The sequence below is a fragment of the Platichthys flesus genome, chromosome 14 (genome assembly GCF_949316205.1).
Source record: "Platichthys flesus chromosome 14, fPlaFle2.1, whole genome shotgun sequence".
Lineage (NCBI taxonomy): Eukaryota > Metazoa > Chordata > Actinopteri > Pleuronectiformes > Pleuronectidae > Platichthys > Platichthys flesus.
In genome coordinates, this window is record NC_084958.1 from 16814326 (window position 1) to 16831002 (window position 16677).

The 16677-nt window shown below is 40.8% G+C and overlaps 2 protein-coding genes across 12 annotated transcripts in view; both read left to right on the top strand.

The window, feature by feature from the left end:
• Positions 1-327: 327 nt before the first annotated feature.
• atg9b (autophagy related 9B) lies at positions 328-10604 on the top strand. Its single transcript, XM_062404175.1, has 14 exons — positions 328-1013; positions 1201-1244; positions 1572-1636; positions 2180-2350; positions 4006-4147; positions 4271-5019; positions 5431-5584; positions 5775-5954; positions 6105-6350; positions 6490-6728; positions 6861-6954; positions 7232-7316; positions 7468-7640; positions 7770-10604. Exons 1-13 carry the CDS (start codon positions 905-907, stop codon positions 7620-7622), a joined length of 2433 nt encoding a protein of 810 aa, XP_062260159.1. The 5' UTR covers positions 328-904; the 3' UTR covers positions 7623-7640; positions 7770-10604.
• Positions 10605-15601: 4997 nt separating this feature from the next.
• Positions 15602-16677, top strand: part of obscnb (obscurin, cytoskeletal calmodulin and titin-interacting RhoGEF b) — a 50845-nt gene continuing 49769 nt past the window's right edge. For all 11 annotated transcript variants that reach the window (XM_062403647.1, XM_062403649.1, XM_062403657.1 and 8 more), the window contains exon 1: positions 15602-15850. The gene's annotated coding sequence lies outside the window, so the exon portion shown is untranslated. The remainder of the gene's footprint in view (positions 15851-16677) is intronic.

The window sequence follows — 16677 nt, forward strand, 5'->3', positions numbered from 1 at the left end:
ATCTTGTTTCTCTTCAGATCGTATAAATCTTTCACATTTGCAACACCTGAGATATCGAAGGAATATATGACCACTGACATTATATAGATACAATGACCTCGTGCCCTGACTGCGTGTAATCAAACTCCAATGCCGCGCCACGTCAAAGGAACAAAATATGTTGTGTTACGAGAACTCAAAAATCGGGGTAGTTTTAATCTCCATGTTGTTAAAATGACCCGAATGTGAAGTTGTAGCTCTGGGACGCGAGTGTTCTCCTTGTTATTCTCCCTGCTCTTTCCGAGCCTCCCTGAACGCGGCATAAAACCCGAATTGACGTCAATGACGTTGTGTTGACATTTGTTTGTGAAAGACAAAAACACTGGAGCCACACGGGACGGTGTGTTTCTGGAGACCTAGCCCCGGGACGAACTGAGGAGCACCGGGTCGTGATTTAAAAACCTGCAGGCGCGTGTGTGGCAGGAGCCGCGGCCACGCGCTGAAGCGGAGAGACGGAGGAAGATCCCGAGCAGATGGAAGAAAAACAAACCGTCGTCCCCCTGACTACACGATAGGCTGAATCATCCCCGGGCTAACCTGCCACCACACAGCTCTAACACACTTCGCTCGTGTCCAGGCGTTCTGTGTGTGTGTTTATCACTAACAGAATATCCGTCTTCTTATTTTTAAACTGCTTCCAAGTATTCTGCATCCTGTCGCGGCAGTGTTGGGTTACAAAAGCGCCGTCCGCCACACTAGCAAGTTAGCAGGCTACTGTTAGCCGCGGCTAACGCGTCCCTAAGTTGAGGTGCTGGAGGAACCAGCTGCAGCATGTAGCCTCGGTCCCGACACTGGATTCGCGTCAGACTGTGTTTACCACACAAGAAGCCGTCAGCTGGGACACGCCGGGAGAATGTGAAGCACAATGGCCAACTTGGAAGCTTACCAGGAGTACCAGAGGATCGAGGACTTCGAGGAGGACTCTCCTCCGGGCGAGGAGGATTTACTGGTGCATGTGCCCGAAGGCCTGAAAGGTAAGCGTGCTGTTACTAAATTATAACTCTAAAACGAATACACCTGCTCTTCAATGTTATTGACCTCTCTCTCTCTCTGAGGAAAGTCACAACGATAACCTTGTTGGTTTTGAAGATAACACGATGCAGCTGGGTCAAGGTTGGTTGGAGATGGTGATTTATTTAATGCCTTGCTTTTCTGTTACAGACTCATGGCACCATATCAAGAACCTGGATAACTTCTTCACCAGAATATCCTTTTAATTACAGTGCAGTTAAATAACAGGTCAGCCAAAGTGCTCTGTCATTGGACATGTCACTGGGGTCAGGTCGTGCAGCCTCAAGCTGACTCAGGTGCACTGTCACTTATCATATTTAGAAACTGTTAATTTTCACAAGCAACGTGATTTTTCTACAGAACTTCCAGTCTGATTGTTTGTTTTATTTGTTGTATCTTTCGCTGTGTTAAACAATATCTTCCCTTGATCAATGTACATATAGTGACTGTTCAAATACAAAGTCATGTTGGATGTTCTCTAGCTCAAATGATTTCAGATTTCCCTTAACCAGCTGGTCCACATCTATCATTTCCATCAGAAGAATGGCTTTGCCTGTATGATGCTGTCAGAGTTCTTTGAACTTGTGTAAGTATGAGAAAGCACAGAGTTCACACACCTAAGGGATGCACTGTGAGATATGAGGATGTGCTTTTATCCAAAGCACTAGGTTGAGGTTGATTGATGATACTGTTCAAACAGGAGGATTGTTCCTTGTACACCTTATTTATGACTTTTGTAACTTCATGTTTTGACCGACATGTGTGCCTTAGGCTTCAGCTTGAACAAGCTCAACCAGATGATTCCACCAGCAGTTCCACATGAGCTTCCTGGGAATGTGTTGACTTTGTCTCCTAGAATTTAAATTCCATTAGCTGTAATCCATTCATGTTAGTCCAGCCTGACAGATAACATTTTCTTTATTTTACCGTCTTGCTGCAACCGTGTCAGGAGGTTACCTGTGTTACTGGTGTACGCATGAATCTAGCCAGTGGCCACAGTGTCATAATGACAGTTCAAAACAAACCTCAGCCTGTCCGTCGACATATTTAATAAACAAACTTCAATTTTTTTCTGCAACTAAGTAAAAAGCTTAATCTATTGCTTTCTTTTCTCGTCTCATCCCAACAGTCAGCTTTTGTTTGTTGTCACGTTCACAACGTTCCTTGTCAACTGTGTGGAGTATGACATCCTTTTCGCCAATCGAGCCGTCAATCACACTGGGTCGGGCCAGAATCCCTTGGACAAGAATAAAGTCACTCTCACAGATGCCATCCTACCTGGTCCAGAGTGCACTCAGAGGTAATGTTGACTAATGGAGCAGTACAGAGAGCTTTGAATTTTGTATTTTTTTCCTCATTAGCGAATTAATTAAAAAAGCTTTAGTCACATAAAGGGATTTCTGCCGACTTGTCCTCTGATTTAAACCCGTTTTAATAAGATGCTTTGTTCTTAAGTAGACACGGTCCTGGATATTATTAGAACCCTTTTAGAGACAGACATTCAGAGGGATTTCATTTGTCTGGCTTAATACAGTTGTAATTAGACTTTCAGACTTTCTTATTAGATTGTGCCAGATGAGTCTTCGGAGGGAAAGATACATTCACAGGGCAGGGATATGGATCAGTAGCCTTTAGCTGTTCCAAGTGGGTTTCTTGCTTGAATTATGAGAACTCTCCAATATTTCCAAGCAGTGGTTTTAAAAGCTTCTGGTTATTACTGTCAGCAGCACTGTTTGCATTGATTTCAGAAAGAATAGTCTTTTCATTATACTGTGTGAAATCATGAACAGTGAACCACCTCTTTGCTGCCTCGAGTTTCCACTGCTTGACATTTTAGACAAAAAAACAAGCAACATTTGACTTTTGCACATCTTTGTGAAAACATCTCTCCAGTTGAAGCATTTCAAGTTGGTCAATTGACATAATATTAATAATATATTACTGGTAATAACAGAGTACCAGTACAGGTAGCATTACATGTTGCAATTGATTGAAAACATAAAATGTTAAACCTATTATCAGTTTCGAATGTTGTTATTTTAATTACAGGTGACGCCAGTTTCTAGGAAATGTCTCTCTTTCTCTGTTTTTGTTGTTGATTTCAACCTGAGATTAGTAGCTTTGAGTTGCAGAATTCTTGGAAGGTATTTGTGTACTGTGATCAGACTGAGTAAACTGTAAGTGATAGCTTCAGCCATGTAAAACCAGCCCACTGAGTTACTGACCACTAGGCTGGCAAAGCTGACTACCACATGACACCTCACTAGCAGGCTGAAAGGGAAACCTCCCCCCTCCTCATTTTGTCATATTTTTCTCAACTTGTTTTCCTCCAGCTCCACTAATAGGCCTCTCATTAATTTGTTCCTCATTCTGATTGTGGCTCATAAGTCGTTTATATCAAAGTCAACATTGTTTGACTGCCTGGAGTTCTTATCTCGGAACAGCATGTCCCCACGATGTGGAAGTTCCCTGTCCTCCTCGTGCCCCGATCTCTTTTTCTATTTTAAAACCAGACGCTCGTTCCCAAGAACATCTTAGCACCTTATTTATGTCTAAAAATAGCTTTACATATAATGATAGGGGAATTACTTCAAAGAGCATCAGAAATGGCTTGGTTGATGGCTATTGTGATGAACATGCAATTGTTTTGATATGGACAACTCGCTTGCGGAGCGCGTTGAGTGCTCATCATAACTAGAAAAGCTCTATATAAATACAGACCATTTACTCGGAAGCTTCCCTAACCGTAGAGTGAAGTAGGCAGCTGAATTAATTCAAAACCTGTAAACAAGAGCTCAGTATCACTTTAATAAATTGCAACATATACTGAGAGTAATAGTTTCCTAGTCTGTACATATTTTAAATTGCTATATATATTTATATATTTAAATTTTCCATAATAGGGGACTGACATATGTTTTCTATATTAACTATTAGTGTACTTCCTCTGTTTAGGATTCAAGACAACAGCTGGATTATATTTCTTCTCATCATGGCAGCGATTTTCTGGGTCTATCGACTTATCAAAGTCTTTTGCAATGTCCTGAGCTACTGGGAGATCAGGCAGTTCTATATCAAAGCACTGAAGATCAGAATGGTAAGTGCTACGCCTGGAGGCTTGTGAAAATAAGAAATAAAAGATCATCCAAATGCACAGATTTGTTTTACTCATTGTTGTGGTGTCTTGTGTTTACGTTGTGCCTATTGCATCTGTCCCCAGGATGAACTATGCAACTTCACATGGCAGGAAGTCCAGGACAGGCTCATCAGCTTGCAACGAGAGCAGCAGATGTGCATACACAAGAAGGAGCTGACGGAGCTGGACATCTACCACCGGATCCTGCGATTCAAGAACTACATGGTGGCAATGATAAACAAATCACTGCTGCCGGTGCAGCTCCAGCTCCCCCTGCTGGGCAATGTGGTGTTCCTCACCCAGGGCCTCAAGTACAACTTTGAGCTCATCCTCTTCTGGGGTCCTGGCTCTCTGTTTCAGAACAAGTGGAACCTGCACCCCAAGTACAAGCGGAACGGGAACCGCCTCGAGCTCGCCCAGCAGCTGAGCAGAGTCATTCTCCTGATGGGTTTGGCCAATTTGCTGCTGTGCCCCTTCATCTTAGTGTGGCAGGTGCTTTACGCTTTCTTCAGCTATACAGAAGTGATCCGCAGGGAACCTGGAAGCCTGGGGGCCCGCCGCTGGTCCCTGTACGGCCGCCTATACCTGCGTCACTTCAACGAGCTGGATCATGAGCTGCATGGACGCCTGGGTCGTGGTTACAAACCCACCTCCAAATACATGAACTCCTTCACATCACCACTACTGACAGTGTTTGCAAAGAACGTGGCTTTCTTCTCAGGCTCAGTGTTGGCTGTCCTCATTTCTCTGACAGTCTACGACGAGGACGTGCTGACAGTGCAGCACATTCTTACTGCTATCACTGTGCTCGGGGTGGTTATCACTATCACCAGGTGAGATTTCACCTGGAACCATTTCTGTATCACCCCCTATATGTTTACACTTAACAGAAGTTTGTTTTTTTTTGTTAATAGTAACATGCTAAACAGGTATATTCTTAGTTATACATGTTTGATGTGATATTATGTGATTAGCATTTTTTCTCCTAGTTTTATATATTTAATGGGTTTGCAGAGCCTTTCATTATGTGGTGGCAAGTTATCTGTAGAGAATATATCTTATTTATTATTTATAACTATAGCCATCCCGCAAATCACTTATTTATGAATATGGGTAAAGAATACCCTTGTCACAAATCCCACTTTACCAAACCCCCAAGTTTTATCATTTCCCTCCTCTCACATATACAGGAACTGTGTAATATTGGGTAAAATGTTCTCATTTTGTCCATGTCCGATTGCCAGGTCCTTCATCCCAGATGAGCATATGGTGTGGTGTCCAGAGCAGCTGCTGCAGTGCATGCTGGCTCACATTCACTACATGCCAGACCACTGGAGGGGCACCGCTAACAAGGGCGAGACCCGTGACGAGGTGGCGCAGCTGTTCCAGTACAAAGCGGTGAGGATGCAAACATATTTATCCCATTCAATACTGAAATTATGGATGTGTTTGATTTGCACCTGGTCAATATGAAGAGTTCAGATAGTAAAGTCATTGTACGTATTGATAAATCCTAGTGAACTAAAAGTGAATTCAATAAATCTTTTTATTTGAGAAGATAAGATGTTTTTTGTTTCGTTCAAATCAGGTTTTCATCTTGGAGGAGTTACTCAGTCCCATCGTCACACCCTTCATTCTCATCTTTCATTTGAGAAACAAGTCTCTCGAAATCATTGACTTCTTCAGGAACTTTACTGTGGAGGTGGTGGGAGTTGGAGACATCTGTTCCTTTGCCCAGATGGACATCAGACGCCATGGAAACCCAACAGTGAGGCCTTTTCCTTCTGTGACACTAAGTTAGCCTTTTTAATACATGTCATGTGTGTCATGCTATTGAAGAAAGGCTGACTCAGAATATGCTGATCTCAGTGATAATGTTGTTTCTTGACCTCATCTGTATCTTTGAATGTGTCTGCAGTGGATGTCGGAGGGGCAGACAGAGGCTTCTGTGTACCAACAGGCTGAGAACGGCAAGACAGAATTGTCCCTCATGCATTTCACCATTAAGAACCCGCGCTGGCAGCCGCCACAGGAGAGCTCCGTCTTTATCAGCCATCTGAAGGAGAAAGTGCATCATGATGCACTGAGCGGCCCCTCCACCCAGCTACTGCTTTCTGAGGCTCCTCTCTGCACCTCGCTGCAATCCAATGGGTCGACTACTGTGGTAAGAAGCCTGAGAACCATGTAGAGCACACATGTACCACACATGAGTAAAGATATAAGTGATGTTAATTCAATTAGTCACATTTTCTGTTGATCAATAAACTACCATTACATTAAATATACTGTGTTGTTGTTTCCAGCCTGATAATCTGTTGGCCAGTGTCTTGGCCCACCCCATTCTAACTGCATCTGGACTACAAGGACGTGACCATCACTTCATCCCACCCAGCACCGCAGCCTCTGCTGCTGCCAGTGTCCTGGCCTCTCTTTCCACCTCCCAGCTCGCACACACCAGCCGTGGCCGCTCGCCGGGCCTCCTGCCCTCCTCCGTCAACCCTGAGAGCTCCATGTACCGCAGCGAACGCAGCATCTCTGACAGGTACCGATCAGCCACTGTATTTACTACGGAATTGTTTGTATTCTGCAGCTGGAAAAGCATATGTGGAAACCTAAAAAAAAAATAAATGCAAAGACCTAATTTTCATATTGGATTAACACGTTTCTTTTCCAGTATGACTAACAGTGATTCACGCATCCAGAGAAATGCACTGCACTCAGAGTTCGCCTCCGCAGAGATGAGTCTCCACGCCATCTACATGCATGAGGTGATTTACTTTGTCCTACTTCATTATTACAATACCTAGCTTCCCTTTTAATGTTGTGTGTGGGACGATTTTAAGTTCTACTGCACAAAATAAATCTGCTTTAGTTTTCATGGTGTGAAAAATATGTCAAAATACCTACTTCATGTCAACTGGGGCAAATTTCTGATGCTCATAAGATAGAGTTTGGGTTGAGTACCACTTCAAGCTCCCGTTGTAAACCACTACTCTGAGGCTCCAGTCTGCTGTACATTGACAATGTTTTGGCTTTTCTCTCCAGCTCCATCAGCAGACCTCTCAACCACAGAGGACTTCAGGACTGTGGCAGAACTCAGTGCCAATGAGAGATCTTCATACAAACACTGGTAAATTATAATATTGATTTTGAGCTTTGGTGTATCAGAATGTGTTGTTAAGCAGAGTTGAAAAACTACAGTAAATATTCTATTAGATGTGAGTGTTCTACAACCAATACAAATAATAGATTCACTCGTTTGATTTTCTATTAACACTCAGGTTTCCAGGCGCATAGCGGCCTTGGTTCCAGCATGTCTGTGCCCGCCACTATCCAACTTGGAGGCTGGCAAGAAGAAGAGGAGGAGGAGAATGAAGATGAACAGGAGATTAACAGTGGATCGACTTCGAAGCAGGGCACAGGGAGTAATTGTTGAAGTGCCTTATGCCATAAGGTATATGCTCTTTTTCAAACTCTAGATTGTATCCCTGACAAACTTGTTTGTTGAACTGAACAATGACCCGTCTTTCTACGAAAAGGATACTCTGCCATTATAATATTTCTCTCTTTCTTTTTTTTATAGTGTTTACATTGTACTTTCTTTGATGAACATTGTGGCCTTAGATGATCGTCATGGAGAATTTAGCATGGACCTTTAAAACATCACTCATTCATTTGTGGGAGAGGCTCGTTGAATAACCACTGTCTCTGCACCTCCACGCCTCATCCTGTCACGTCAGGCAGACTATGGCATCAGGGAAACCATACGTCTTCCGTCCGCTTCATCACGATCTTCTCATAAACTTGTACAGAAAACCACAGAGTACACCGGGCAGAGAGACGATATAGTGTATTCATAGGATCAGCGTGTGGCGTCTTGGTCAGAGCTGCAAAGACTGCAAGCCGTGTCTCAGCTGCCTGAACAATTTAAATCGTCTATACAAAAAAACTTCAGTATTTAAAGTTGTGCTGTTTGACCCCTGGTGATTTGTAAATACACTTTCACATCCTACCTATCCTGTCAAAGTCCACATTTTTACTACCAGAGCTTATCCTTGAAAAAAGAATACCAAGTATTGATATCATAGAACTGACTGTCTAGTAACCGTACTTCTAAAACACAGTGCGTACCTGGCAAAAGCCTCATTGGTTTGGTAAAATGTCTTTTTAAACTAGGCATTCACATGCTTTGATGCTGCTGTCTGTAAAGTGGTCCCAGGATTTATTTTCAGTATTAATATATCTAGAGCTGATCTACCAAGTTTCCAGGTACACTTGGCATCAAAATCTCAATGCAGAAGATAGAGGATGTCTTTTTAATTTTCTGGGCTGGACACAAAGTCAGCTTTATGCCTTAACACCTGTCGTATCCTAGTTTGCCACAGTGGTGGTGGGGAAAAACAAATACTAAAATAAATAATACCTCTCGTGTAAATATACAATATATACATATGTTGTTTTTATGCAGGGTATCGATGCCCCTTTCAACTGCATTCTGATTTTAACTGCATGTGTAAATGGAACCTATTTGTTTTTCTGGTTGTGTTTCTTGTCCAGCAGATGTTTTGAGTTAAATGTCCCAAAATTTGTTAAGGAGAATCTTTTATTTATTTTTCTTTAAAGCAAAAACAGCTTGTTATTGCTTTAGCAAATCATTGTTGTGTCTTTTACCCCCAAACATGATCATATTATTATGAGATAATATAAGAGCTCCCGCAGTTTAGTCTAGCTTTAGGTTAAAAGAATTCAGAAAGAATTCAGGAAAAAATTTATAAATTCTGATCAGGACAATTGGTCGCTGGCTTTATATTTACTCAGCCTTTACTTTAAAAAGAGCATAAGGAGAAAAACTGCTTCCCCACAATCACCATCATTTGATAGCTTTAAAAGTATTTATTTCCCCTTAACATCCAGATATTTAATTGAAATGTACGTATAATATATTTGAAAATATTATTTTAGAAGTTTTCTCAAATTGATCACTTGTTTACATATAACCACAGTAATTACAAATGAAAAAAATATATATACATTTAACCCCTTTCCCTAAAATAATTAAAAGAAAAGACATTTTTTAAATTGGAAGAACACGCCCAGCTGCATGATGTTGAATGTTGAGTTTAAAGTTTAAAATCAACTGGGACTAAATCTGCTTGTTGCTGTCATGCATCACGCAGCACCTTTTTTTATCGCATCCTACGAAGGTCACAGTAGTTTAGATCTCATCCTCTCCTGCAAGAGCTACAGACACGTCTTGTGTTCAGCAACTGTTCCACTTTCTTTTTGTGTGTGTGTTTATGTGTGGATGGGATACTTGTGGACACCTGTGTAATTATGCTAACACAAACCCGAGTTTTGCACTGAAAAAATAAAAACAAAGCATAAAAAAAAATAAAAAAAATCAGATACACTTCAGAAATGGCACGTCTCAGAAGGGACACAGAGTCAATCGCCATCCCGAATGACCTCCTCTCATCATTTGTACATAAGCATTGCATCAGCACGTATTGTAATGTCGTCGTCGTCCACAGCAGACTGTCTGGAAACAGTGTAGCAAATCACAAAAAAGGTCATTCTTACCTCTCGTCAATAAAAAAAATTGCCCTTTAGGGGATGATGTGTGTTTCTGTAACACTGTTCTTGTTTTATTTGTTTTATTGAGTTGAAGTTGAAGTAGAGACTCAGAGGCTCAGCTTTGTAGACAGAGTTTACACATTTTACAGCTCACTGTTGTGTTTCTCATTTTCATTTTCAGCAGTGCCTTAGTATTAAGGTTTAGTATTTACAGTTCTTTTGTTAAGAAGACATGTCATGTTACCATCAGATTTGTGATCACGGCACACACTAAGTACAGTGTTTTTGTTTGACGAGTCATTGTGTATAACATCTGTCAATGTCGTGAAACTGTGGATGTTGCTTTTAAGATGAGCTACAAACTGATCTGTTGCATCTGACTTGTTCTGATCGTGGTGTTTGAACCCGCACTGTCTTGAAAGTCCCTATCGAAGCAGGAGTATGCCTTGTTATCAGCAGCATCATCCTGGCCAATTTACATCAAACTATGTCCACTACACACCAGTCTAAATATCACAGCGACTGGAACAAGGTGCTAAGTTTTCATCCTGAAATGTTGAATATGTTTAAAGACATGTTTTCTTTTTTTTAGAACATTGGTTTGTCTGTTTGTGTGTGTTTGTGTGTGTGTGTGTGTGTTTGTGTGTGTGTGTGTTTTCTTGTGTAAATTAAGACACACTATGGAACATGCCAAAAGAACTTGTTTTCAGCACAGCTTCACAAGATGTGCTGTTTCCTCTGAAAGAGTAGAGAGGCAAATAAACCCTATTTTGAGTGTATTTAATAATTTCACTTTTGTTGGATTATCTGATGTTTATTAAAAATAAAAACGCATTTAAATTTTCTTTCGGTTGCTGTTTGTAAATTGCGATGTCAGCTTGTTTAAGAATGCAAATGTACTATATCAGCCTAATGATACTTGTAATACAATAATCCTGTAATATTGACAATGATGTTTGTTAAACTAAATTACAAGATGTAACTTTTTATATTGCAGCACACACACGCATACATGTTCTCACAGTACATCAAATTATATAAGACCTTAGGATACATCGATGCCTAAATGTTACTGTGGGGGAGAAGACAGGAAAAAAATACTGTTTTTTTTATCACAATTAAGACAAGTTGGAGAAATGAGAGAAATGGAAGAAAAGAAACAATTATATCAAGACCCAGATTTGGACACACAAGACAAAAAAGTACGTTGCAACAAATATGCAAAGATGATACAGGAAGATGCGATTATTGGGCAAGAGAAAACAGTTCATGTCGTAGTTGTCCGAAATATGAGCCAGAAAGAAGGCCGCTAATTGTAAACAGTTAAAAGTTTTTTATTTCTTTATGAGACATCGCACAAAATTACTATAAAAGCAAGTATTACCCAATACTCTATCACTATCTTAGAAAAACAATTACAATTTTTAATTCCTCCAGAATCTGTAAATTTTCACCACTTTATAACTTTCTGCAAATTTTGGTAAGAATTTTAGCATGTTAAAGCCCTCAAAAAGCTAATTAATTTGCCTGAATAGTAATAATAATAATAATCCTTACAATTTAAATAGGGCCTCACCCTGTCAGTGCTCAGGCCCTAATAAATATAAGGGGCAGCGAAAAGCAAAGGATTTATTAAATTCAAAGCTTCACACACCAAAGCCATGAAGTCATTATAAGCACCGCCTGTTTTTAATTTATTGTCCACTTGATGGCGCAGTAGAGCACATTTAGCACCATGAAGCTTCATCTCGCCGTCACTACTGAATATACGTCATGTGGGTGGCACACTTTTCACGTGACACCCACCTCCCTCCTATTGGTTCATTTACTTAACCTCAGCCAATCTTAAACAATGTTAGTGCAATGTTTTCCAGTGTTGTGCAAGTTCACACCTCTCATGAACTAGTTCAAAGTTCAGTTCATACAAGTAAACATGAATAGTTCACGTTCATAGTTCAAAATTTAAATTCTGAACTAGTTCATAGTTCAGTTCATTTCATAGTTTTAAGGTGGAAAGTGAGAATGAAAGACTTACCTTGTTAAAGAAAACCTTATCCATCACTACCCCTTGCCTTTACTGTCGCAATCTTTATCAGACAGTGTGTAAAAATCCCTCTCTGCTTTCTCTTGCCATCTGTATATGAGACAGAGAGCTGTCGTGTTGCAGGTATGGTCTGCCCCTTTAAGGAAAGTTTGTGGTGCACCTGGGTATTGTGGGAAAAGACGCTAAATGTGTGTTTATATAACTAGAAGTGACGGACCACCTGGAGGTGATGCGAGTGTTGCTCCTGCTGTATATCCGATAAATAGTAAGTAAAGAAACATCTCCTCCTCCTTCTTCATGGAGCGGTCCGGACCGCTGGTTACAGGCTTGCGTAGGTCAGTCACCTGTGAAGACCAAACAAATTAAATATAAAATTAAATATAAAAATAATTAAATTAAATTAAATTAGATATACAAAAATTAAATTAAATTAGATATGAAAAAATTAAATTAAATTAAATGGAAATAAAAAAAAACTGAGGCCATTTTGCACATCCTGCAGAAGCCCACTGCACAACCTGCGCAGAAGCCCACTGCGCACATCCTGAGCAGAAGCCCAATCCACAGGAATTGCACGTGCAGTGTTTTTTTTTTTTTTTTTATTAAATTTGTTCCTGTTTTTATATTTAATTAATTTAAATGTACATACTGTAAGATATTTTGCAATTAATAGGGGAATTCCTGCCAATTTTGGGAGTTGAAGATGGGAAACAGTGAGATTTGAACCCAGATTCATCTTGTTGGAGAACAGACACTACCGACTAGGCCACACCACCAGATGATTACCTTGAGGAACTAAGCACTGTAAGAAGATGGACAAATGATTGTGTGTGTGTCCATGTCAATTTATTTTATGCTGCTTTTGATAAACACCTCTACTTTACTGCATATATTTGACAGCCTTACTTAAAAGTTAATTTTGTCTTTGGACGCCTTACAAGAATCACAGTCTGCTGTGATGTCCTGAGGCTGCCCCCTGCTGGCTGCTGGGCTCCGCTGCTGCACTAGCTTGGTTTGTGCAGCTTGTGATTAACTAAAGTTGTCCATAAAAGAAAATCTTGAATATCCTTCAAAGGCAATTCGATGTACAACCAGCAATCAGAGCACGACAAAAATAAACCAATATATACAATTTAAATAAAACACAATATAAAAACCCTATACACTAAGTAGCAGGGGGAAATTCACTTTTAAAAAATGAATTGATAAGTCGACCAACAGAAAATTACCCGTCAACTATTTAGATATTCTCAAAGCATTTCATTCTACTTTAATTTCCTGTTGTGTTTCTAATAGTTATTAATGTTAGTGATATTTCCTTGATAAATGGGTGGAGGTTTTATTACCTCTGCTAAGGAGGTTATGTTTTCATCTCTGATTTGTCAGTCAACAGGTTTATTTAATAAACTACTGGACCAATAACCACACAACTTGTTAGAAGGAAGCTGCATGGATCAGAGACGAACCTATACGGCTCTGTTGAGCTCTACTGAGTGCCAGTCTAGTGAGTGAATCTGGAATCTTCTCTCAAAAAACATTCCCCTCCCCCCCATAGGGTTTGTAGTTTGAGGCTAATGAGGTGTTTTATAAAGATGCGACCGAAAACATCAGACCAAGTGAATCCACTTTATTTCAGCATGAACAGAAAAAAAAGAGTGACCTATGGTTCACTTTTCTGTGACAACCCTGCTACTTCTGGCAATATACCGTCAACGGTGTCTGCTTTGTAAATAACCACATGGTTGTATTTTGTTACACACTATTCGGTCTCATCTATTTTCCTTAGTGGTGTTCGACTGACATTTGTCTCACTTGTCATCAGTTATGTAAATGTTCCTTTGAATTCACACCCATGTGTTTCAGACGTGAACATGATACAGCCGTGACCTTCTCCTGGAAATGGCAGAGAGGTCCGATGGAATGCCAGGAGAGCAGATACTTCAGATACATCGCATCCAATTAATCAAAACTGCAAAAATATGTTTCACTTGGGATTTTTACTTTTCTGTTCTGGAGTTGGTAAACACACAGCCAGCAGCTGTGTGCCTGTCTGCTGCCCTCTACTGTGACGTGGTAAATTTGCCAGGAGAGGGTGACCACTGGATCAGAGGGAAGTCAGGATGATTACCAAAGGTTAAATACCATGCAGGATGGGATCTGGTGCTATTAAGTGACTGAGCATCCAGAGCGTCAGACCTCAGAAAGAATAAATGAGAGGGAGAAAAACAAATCATTGAATTCAAATTAAGATTGTATAAAACATTCTTCCATTTCCCCCATATGTTGCACATTAGTTATCTCAGTGGTTTTGAAAGCACTTTGTAACCTTGTTTAGATACGTGCTATACAAATAAAGACGTTAAACAAAAGTTATAATTGATGAGAAAGGAAAATAACCACGGTAGCCAGAACAGGATGACTAGGAGCGGGGGGCAAACAGCAACAGCGGATTACTGTCTGCTAGAGTTTCTGGAAGTTAAAATCAGTATCCAAGCAATCTGCTGCTGTCACTCACTGGGGGAAGCCCACACTGGGAGAGCAAGAAAATACCAGGAAGCTAAAGAATGAGAGAGGAAGGGCTTTCACTACCTACCCCTTGTTTCTACACTCAGTAAACATTACATTCCATAAAAGTAGAGCATATAAAAAGTGACACACGGATGCTCTATACATGCCAAAGGATTGCTATGTCATGCTAAATGATTGTTTAGGGTTCTCATTGTATCCTATTGCATGTGAGATGCATGTAACGCATTTACAGTATGAAGTCATCAGGTAATTATAGGCAGCTGTAATGCAGCTGTCACAAAGGGGGTCGTGGAAAACAATGTGCTCTGAGGCAAGTTCACCTGATCTCCCAGCTTAACCCAATCACATTTACGTTCAGTCAAAATAAGGGCCCCCGCACACTGTGTACACACACACACGGTCAACTGGGATTTTCTAGTATTACTCAGAAGATTTGGTCCACTAGGAGGAAGAGGTCACTCAGGAAATAGACGGTGACACTGAATATACACCCTGAGCAGTGAGAAACAAGCATCAGCAGGCTAAGAACATACATGTACAACAATTATTATTAATACTGCATGTTACACCTACCACAAGATTCAAAATTTGGAATAAAGTTTAGAAATGACTTGCATTGCCACCCTGCAGATAGTATTGAGATGGTTGTAAAAGTCAAAGTCAACCTTATTGTCTAGTCTGCCATATGTATACAGGGTGAAGACAGTATTAACATTGCGTTATTTTCTCTCATTCCCAGTGTAAATATAAAATATAAAAGTATGCAACATATTAAGTACTCAAGTGATATAAGTACACAACATAGTAAGCAGTAAAAGTGCACAGGGCAGGTTAGATGTGAGTAATGCAAGTGGAATAGTGTAACCATACTTATTATCCACATGATCAGTAAAACAGCTGCAGATGTGGTATAATAGTTGCTTTTCCAGTATAAGGGTGATTTGTGCATGATTGCATTAGGAAGGAGTTCACACAATGACCATGACTTGTTGTTGAGTTGAGTGTGCAGCCTGCAGCAGCCCAGGCTCCAGCTCCAGCAGCAGCCCAGTCCCCAGCAGCAGCATCAGGAGGCCGGCCTCCCTGCTCTCCTGCCCGGCCTCACCACAACCACCCACCAGCCCGTCTCCTATCTCAGTCCACACCAAAGGACAAGTCTATTTTGGAGCTTGGAGGCCGGAGCCCAAAGAGGCACGTCAGCTATTTGGCATGGTGAGGTACCCACCGGAGGAGAAAGAGGGGAACTACGTGCAGTCACCCGCCCACTGCAGGAGACCAGGGGGGGATGTTCCACAGCTTCCACAGGTTCCACCATCCTGGATTTACAAACCATTTCGAGGATATTTCAGGACGAACGCGACATTTTTTTTGTGTGTGTGTGTGTGGATTTTTATTATTTTCAAGCAGCACCGGACACTGTGGGAGTTAAGCTAACATCCGGAAACCCTGCTCACCACCGAGAGAAGTTCGAGCCCCTCATGATTCAACGCCATTTTCACCTGAGTGGCTGAATATTCAAGGTGAATAAGAAACGTATATATATATATATAATATATATAATAACATCGCTTATTAACTTTTTTTATTAATATTTATATGGGGAAGTTGATAGAAGTTGGAGCAGCGTGTTCTGTGAGCTCTGGTGAAATTAGCTATACTTAAACACACCTGTTAAGCTAATTGAATGCTATTTGGCTTTTTGGCTATTTGGCTAACTGTCTGCTCTTTGTTTTTAAACCTGTTCCTACACAAATAAATAAATAATAATAACTTTAATTTATTTATACATACACCCAATGACGCTTTACATTTTCGACAGAATAGCTTTGAAGAAGTGTTTCCATGAGCTTGTAGAATACCAGTTGGGGCCAGTGGGAGCCATGGTTCTGAAGTGGGAGCTTTATCTTTTATCAAACAGCTGATGTTCCGTCTCTTCTACAAATGGCCATGGACAGAGACGGGCTCTGACAGCTGAGGTTATTTTTGGTCGCAGGCGGTTCAGGCGACAGAGGTGACAAAGCTGCTAAATGTCAGTGTTTGAAAGGCACATATCTGCTCCGTGTGACCTTGTTCCAGGGGAAACTCGTCTTGTTGTTCCACTACCTGCTCGTTTTCTAAACCGTGTGTGTGCCGGTGGTCGCCTGCAGGGAGCAGACAGGGGGGCACGGGTCGGTCTGGGACTGTCATGCTATAAACATGCCAATCTGAACCGAGGGTTTATTTTCAGAGCGTATTTACAGAGCACACGTTACAAACGGTCACATTTTGTTATGGTTTGGGTGAAATCTTGGTGAGAAAGTCATTTAAAACGTCTGACAGCCTTTGTTTGGAGCATTAAAAACATAAT

What these genes read in the sequence shown, in the direction of transcription:
- atg9b (XM_062404175.1), top strand. Translation starts at nt 905, where the DNA reads ATGGCCAACTTGGAAGCTTACCAGGAGTACCAGAGGATCGAGGACTTC. An exon ending in AGCTGTTCCAGTACAAAGCG is followed by an intron (nt 5,585 to 5,774) that starts GTGAGGATGCAA and finishes CGTTCAAATCAG; the next exon opens with GTTTTCATCTTGGAGGAGTT. An exon ending in ACGCCATCTACATGCATGAG is followed by an intron (nt 6,955 to 7,231) that starts GTGATTTACTTT and finishes TTTTCTCTCCAG; the next exon opens with CTCCATCAGCAGACCTCTCA.